Raw genomic sequence first — 7,081 nt, forward strand, 5'->3', positions numbered from 1 at the left:
AACCGCTCTGATTGGAACCGTCAATAATGAAAGAATTAATTCCATTGGAGAAGCCCAGAAAGAGGCGCTCTGATTGGAAACGCCAAGAAGAAGGAAATTCGTAAAGACCACGCGGTGGCCGAGAATGCTTTTAAGAAAGAAGTTGGCAAGGCGCACCAGAGTCTTCTCACAAGAAAAGCTGGCAAGGCTTCTTCTCCAAAGGAACGCTAAATAATAAGGATGTAGGCATACACAGTAAAGGCCAATTAAGAGGCAAAGCCTAGTCATATACAACTCATAACATGTGCAAGATAAGTGCAAATCAAATCATACACTCGCGGCAGTACAAGACAAGGAAAAGGGAATAAGAAAACATTGGTGTATGGTAATATTCGAATATTTTGCGTAGTGAAGCTTACCGATTTCACAGAATTGTGTTTATGACTCGGCGCGCAAATGTTTCTAACTAAGCACAGGTATCTTTACCTCTCCCACTTTGTATACCGCTTAAAACTATTGTAATCCGTAATAAATACAAAACTCAAAAAATGAAGGCATTCAAACATCAACTAAAAATCAATATAATACAACTAATGCAATTATCGCAATAAACTACAACAAATACCAAAGCTATTTATTATTGAATACATGCACTATCCTGTCCACTTGCCCGCAATCCTCCCATCAACCATCTGGGAGTTTACACCTAACTTTAGATATTTGGACCTCCTCGCCCGGCATTCTATTTGTAGACAAATAATATAACATATGGTGGCCAAACACAATTTTTGTTGAAAAACTTAATTTATTTTCTACATTTCTGATATTATGTTAAACTTCTAGTATCATTTACCATACAAGAAAAACAAAATGTAAATTATATACGTAATCACATATCCCATAAAAAAATGTGTTTAACAAATACAAATTTGGCAATATGAATATAGAAATTTCGGAAAAAGAATAATTGATAAATATGAACTAAAGGTTATCAATGTAGTTAAAAGAAATAACCAATACTAATTACAAGATTAAGATACAATGGTTAATATCAATAAAATCAAGCAAATTTTGAATTTTGCAATTCCATAATTCAAAAATTCGAAATGAAAAAATATACTAAATATCAAGTAATTTTTTAAACTGAATTATATATATATATATATATATATATATATATATATATATATAATACTTTATTTTTTAAACACGAAAATTAAACCTGGCAAAGAATCAACTAAAGACATGAAATACAATAGTTAATAAAAATAAAACCAGACATACATATAAGATTAAAAACTAGATTTAATTACTTTAGGAGTTATACAAGAATTGCTTTAACAAATTAAGATATCTTGTTTTTGGTCAAAGAATTGGAATACAATAATCTTTTTGACGAAGAATTATAAATTTATTTGATATATGTATTGTTTAATACATATATTCATATACAATTGTTCGAAAATTTAATGTTTATTTTATGGCTCGAACTGCCAATTCAATAGTTCAGCGGGTTAATCTCCCGCCATAGCGATTAGGAAGAAAGAAGGCACAAGTGGAAGGGCTGAAAAGTATAATGTAATGTATTTTGAGTTCAATTATTGTTTATTTTGGTTATGAATTATAATAATATTGTAGCGTTGTTGGTTGCTTCAATTAAGATAGAGAATTATTCGTAGAGAATACAAACACGATTTTATAGGGGCTGATTAGGTTTTTAGAAAGTAATTGTTATGTAATTCGACCGTACTCCAACGGAGAGTGGGAATTTTGAGTGTTAGTCACACACATGAAGATTGAATCAGAGTTAGTCCTTTCAGGTGCGGAAAGGACTTGTCATCGACCTAGAATGGCTGAACTCGAGCCTCGATAATGTAAGTGTATTTCTATTTATAAGTGTATATTCTACATGTAGAAGGTGGTTTTTACGGTCTCAACCCTGTGTGGCCGTTGAGAGCGTATTGTGTGGGTTTGTGAATATTACGCGCAGCTTGATTGGAGCGAGAGTAACTAAATTTGTACAATTAATAGAGAGGAGGTACCTTATGAACTACCGTACTAGCCCACCGGTTTGGAGGTGTGTTTAGCGCACGTTATTGATTACGATCCAAATGTCTTCACTGATCGATTGCTACCCTGGTTGCAATATATTCTTATAATGTTGCACGTTTGCCTTTTAGATTGAAGTTTGTGCTAGTGCAAGTGATACTAATGTGTGAAATGCACTAACTAATAATAACAAATCAATGAACGAGGTGTAGAATTAGAATGAGCCATAACTGAGTTGATAATAAAAACACTGAGAGCCAGGTGTGTGGCGACTGAGTGGATGTTGGAACAGTGGTTCGGTGTGTAACGGGCTGCTCTTAAATATTCGCGGTGTAGCTTGCGATGCCAGCAACAGCGCCGTAGCCTGTTGCTATGCTGAAAATCGTTGTGACGTCAGAGAGAGAAGCTTTGGAATATTCTAGAAGGTTCATCGACGTTGCTATGCGGAAATATTGTCGTATATTAGATGTTACGGTGTAGGGACATTCCTGGAATCGCTGAATCGTATTTACAAACAAGCGTTTGTAACTCTCCCAATTTTGAATTTGAATTAAGCTACTTCAATCCCGAATAACAGTAATAGTTTGTTTATTAATTATGCAAGTAGAAAAACATTTTTTCAACTAAAGAAATTGCCTTTTATTTTATAAAATGAATTTGAATATATTTGTCTAAAAATAGAGTACCGGGCGAGGAGGGCCAAATATCTAAAGTTAGGTGTGAGCTCCCAGGTGTCGATAGGAGGATTGCAGGCTAGTGGACAAGATAGTATGTTCAATAAAGAGTAGTTTTATTATTTAGTTATGTTTTATTGCTAAGATTGCACTAGTTGTATTATAATGAATTTTAATGATGTTTGAGTACTTCCGTTTCTTGATTTTGTATTTGTTATTGCAACTGAGCGATCACGTGCGTTGCATGTACAGGAAGAAGTTGACGCCTTGCTGGTCCTCTATATGTAATACGCGTGTTGATGGAATAATACACGCAGGTTTGCTGGTAGCTTTACGTATCTGCAGATTGGCGCGTATGGCTTGTTATAGTTATGTAATAATTAGGAATGGAACTTTACGTCTTAGTTCTGCACGTTGTGTTTAGCTATGTTTCGTATTGTTTCTTGAATTTGCCTCGAGCGGCTCCTTGAAGTTATGATTGTGTATACTATGCGAACTGATATTCTTAGTTCTCGTTACCCTTTTTTACTTCTAATTGTGTATGTTTAATTATATAACGCTTGCGAATAGAATAACCTTGCGTGATTAGCTGTTCTTGGATTTTCTGATTGCTTGAATGCGTGGACTTGACTTTTTCTTTTTCGATAAGATAAGTGTTTATCTTTTTAAGGACTTCTCTCGGCCACGCGATGGTAGACGAGAATTCCCTCCTTTTTGGCGTCTCTAATCAGAGCTGTTTGGGCGATTATGGCGTCGCCAATGAGATTTTGTCTTCTTAGTGTTTCCAATCAGAAGTCTTTTTTAGTTTATGGTGTTTCTAATCAAAGTACTTCTTAAATGGTGGGTTTCCCACCAATGCGTCTTTTCATGATGGAGGCTCCAATGAGAGCCGGTCTTGCTCAACTCCCCTCCATGACGGGGGACTTGACTAGTAGCGTCGCATGTAATTCTCATAACCATGCGCGTTGTGTTCGGTCAGTGTTGTGAAGGTTAGGTGTAGCATGGTTTTGAGTGGGTCATCTGGCTTGTGTTCTTTGACTATCTTGATGACTTATTTACGACAGATGTATTATGGCTTGTCGTCCATGGATGCTTTATGGTGTGGTTGCGTCGAATTTCTCGTCGCACTAGTTTTATGACGTGTTTTCGCTAGACACTTGATCACATGTTCTCGCCAGATTTGTTTTGTATTGTTTTTCTTTAGATAATCCAGGGCACGTATGAATTGTTTTTTCTTTAGGTAATCAAGGGTTTGCTTTTTCCGGAATTCTTATCTCGAGTTTTCTAGATGTCCAATGAGCTGGGAGTATTCTTACATTCTCGAACAATATTTGAACAAAAAAAAATGCTTTTAATATATAATTATATGAAGGATAAATTAATCCAATAATGATAAATTTATCAATTTTATTTAATGTATATTATTTTAACCATTTATTTTTGTTTAATTGTTAAATTTAAGTATCCTCGTTATTATGCTTTATACATCACAAATTGTCTAACATTTGGTTAATATTTTACTCAAGATTTTTATTGCTACAGTGTTTTTACTTGTACCAAACTGGGATAGTTTTATCTTACATTTTTATTTTACAATCTGAAATGTTTTAATGGCTATATTCATTTCTATTATATCTGAAGAACTATTATGATTAATTCTTGTTTATCCATATTCATCCAAGTTGTGTATTAAAAGTTTCTTTTCCAATTTAAAATCTAGTTTTTATCTTATTATTTAAGATCATAAAATGAGATTTTTTTAATATATAGATTAATAAGAATTAGTTCAATGAAATATGAGTCATGAAGTCGATGCAATTTTTAAAAAAATCCATACATTTTAAATTAATTACATAAAAAAGAATAGTATATAATGAACATATTGATATTCGTTATATACATTCAACATAAATAGATATGCATCATAAAATTGTCAGAATTAGTGAGAAAAATTGTGTTTGATATAATAAACAAATTGACCCTGAGAAGAAAAAAATAGTATATATAGATGCATATCGCAGATAAAAATAATATATTATAAAATATAAATAGTAAGTAAGTATAAATAGTAATATAAATAGTAAAAATTTCAAATTTTTCGAAAAAGTTCTATTTTATTCTACTATTTTATCCATTTTGATAAAATTTAATACCCGTAGCTATTATATTTGATCTTCAGTTATTTTATTACCACATGTCAGATTTTCTTAATTTTCTTAATTTCAAAATTTCGATATTAAAAAAATATATAAGCAAATATTTATAATAGTATTATAGAACCAATTGTAGCAACATTAATAATATATACTATAAAACTACCGCATATATGAAAAGAAACTTTTGTGTATTAGTGAACTGTAAATGGTTTTTACATTGCAAATACATTTTACAAATTTTCTAATTTTAGGTAAATTTTTGTTTCAGTGATTGCAATTTATGATTATTATGCAGACAAAGAAGATGAATTAAGTTTTCAAGAAAGCTCAGTTATATACGTTCTAAAAAAAAATGATGATGGTTGGTGGGAGGGTGTGATGGAGGGAATTACAGGATTATTTCCAGGAAATTATGTTGAACATTGTGTATAAATTCTATATCGTGTGATACTTGAATAAAAAAATTCACAAAACTTAAAATATTTTAAAAAATTTTAAGTAAAATATCTTATTCGTGCAAATGTATATATATATATATATATATATATATTTAATTTTCAAAGCTGAATAAAATATTTTGAATTATTAAAATTAATAATATTTAATATACCATTCTTTTTTTTTTAATTTATATAAAAATAACATAATATAATAAGAGAATTTAATTAAATATGTAATTATTTTATAAACATTGTTTCATATTAATTTCTAAACGCATAACAGTTATTGCAACAGCAATAATTGAAAATAAGATAAATAAATTGGAAAATTTAATTCAAAGAAAGCGTGTAAACAGCTGGAAAAGTTTTTCATGTATTAATAAATTATTGAAATTAAATACTGAAATCATTTTAAAAAGAAATATTTTATCGATTCTGATTAATTTACCATATATTTTCTTATTCAAATTTATAACTGTGACATTGTCAATTTATTGATTTTTAATTAAATCTATTATAAATTGCATCCAGTTTGATATAAATAAGTACTTCTATTACATTATAATTCGAAAATTATAAAATTTATAATAAAAATAGCATAAAAATTGTAATTTAGTATCTTACTCTTTTCAGTTATGGAATCAATTTTTTTGGATATTTATCACCATTTTACCGCGTAAAAATAATATTAAAATCCTCTAAGATATATCTAATACTTAATCTCTTAAGAATTTAAAACATTGTTCCAAATAAAAATGTTCATTTTATATTACACAATTATTTTTTCCAATTTTTAAAATTGTTTTTTATTTATTTTATAATTTATTTCATTATAAACATAAATTATGTTATTTTTATTTGTTTGTAGTTAATTCAATTTTATTCTTATTCTTATTCTTATTTATTAGCTTATAGCTATTTATTCTTATGATGTATTATTTAAATGTATGAATTTAATTTATTAAAATATTTAATAAATGTATTTATACATGTATTTGGTTTATTAAGCATAATTTATTCATTATAATTTTATTGACACTTCATATATCAATCATTTACATATAAATATTTTCGTTTTTATATTTATTATTTCTGCACTCGCAGAAATATTATGCTTTTCAATATATTTATTATTAATTACTTTTACTTTTATTAGTGATTTTTTTTAATTTATTTTAAGTGCTAAGTTTTTCTTTTTAATTAGACAAATACTGCTGCTATTCATTAAATTATGTTTCATTTAATAATGTAACTTCAACAAAATAATATTAGAAATACATTTTTTGAAAAATACAATATGCTTTTCTCTCAATTATGATAACATTATAATTAAAATCGATTAACATATTAAATGTAACCAATTTTCTTAAAATGCATAATTCAGCATAAAAAGTATATATTTTAAAAAATATACGATATATTTAGAAAATATAAAATGAAAAGTGATATAACTTTCTACTTATTACGAATATATTCTTACAAAATATATTAAAACTATCTTTGTTTGTAAATTCTATTTCTTTGGATATTTAAAGATAACTAGACTGACAAAAAAGAAATTTTTATAAGTAAATATTAATTTTGTTAGTTAAAAATTAAGGAATATACATATATTTACAGTGATTACTTAAATGTTTACGGGGTTTATTTTTTAATATTTTTTAAATTTCTTAAATTCATAAATTTTCTAAATATATATTTTTTTAAACTGAAAAAAAATCATAAGACAATTTTTATTAAACAAAATATTCTTTTTATTATCATTTAATTTAATATTAATATA

The 7,081-nt window shown here is 28.0% G+C and overlaps 1 protein-coding gene across 1 annotated transcript in view; it reads left to right on the forward strand.

Annotated features, from left to right (window-relative positions):
* Abi (tyrosine kinase Abl) overlaps positions 1–5,327 on the forward strand; it is a 10,386-nt gene extending 5,059 nt beyond the window's left edge. Inside the window, exon 4 of the mRNA XM_011505485.1 lies at positions 5,127–5,327. Within this exon, the coding sequence (XP_011503787.1) occupies positions 5,127–5,290 (164 nt within the window). The 3' untranslated portion in view covers positions 5,291–5,327. The remainder of the gene's footprint in view (positions 1–5,126) is intronic.
* The last annotated feature ends 1,754 nt before the right edge of the window (positions 5,328–7,081 follow it).

Source organism: Ceratosolen solmsi, unplaced genomic scaffold, assembly GCF_000503995.2.
Source record: "Ceratosolen solmsi marchali unplaced genomic scaffold, CerSol_1.0 scaffold90, whole genome shotgun sequence".
Taxonomy (NCBI): Eukaryota; Metazoa; Arthropoda; class Insecta; order Hymenoptera; family Agaonidae; genus Ceratosolen; species Ceratosolen solmsi.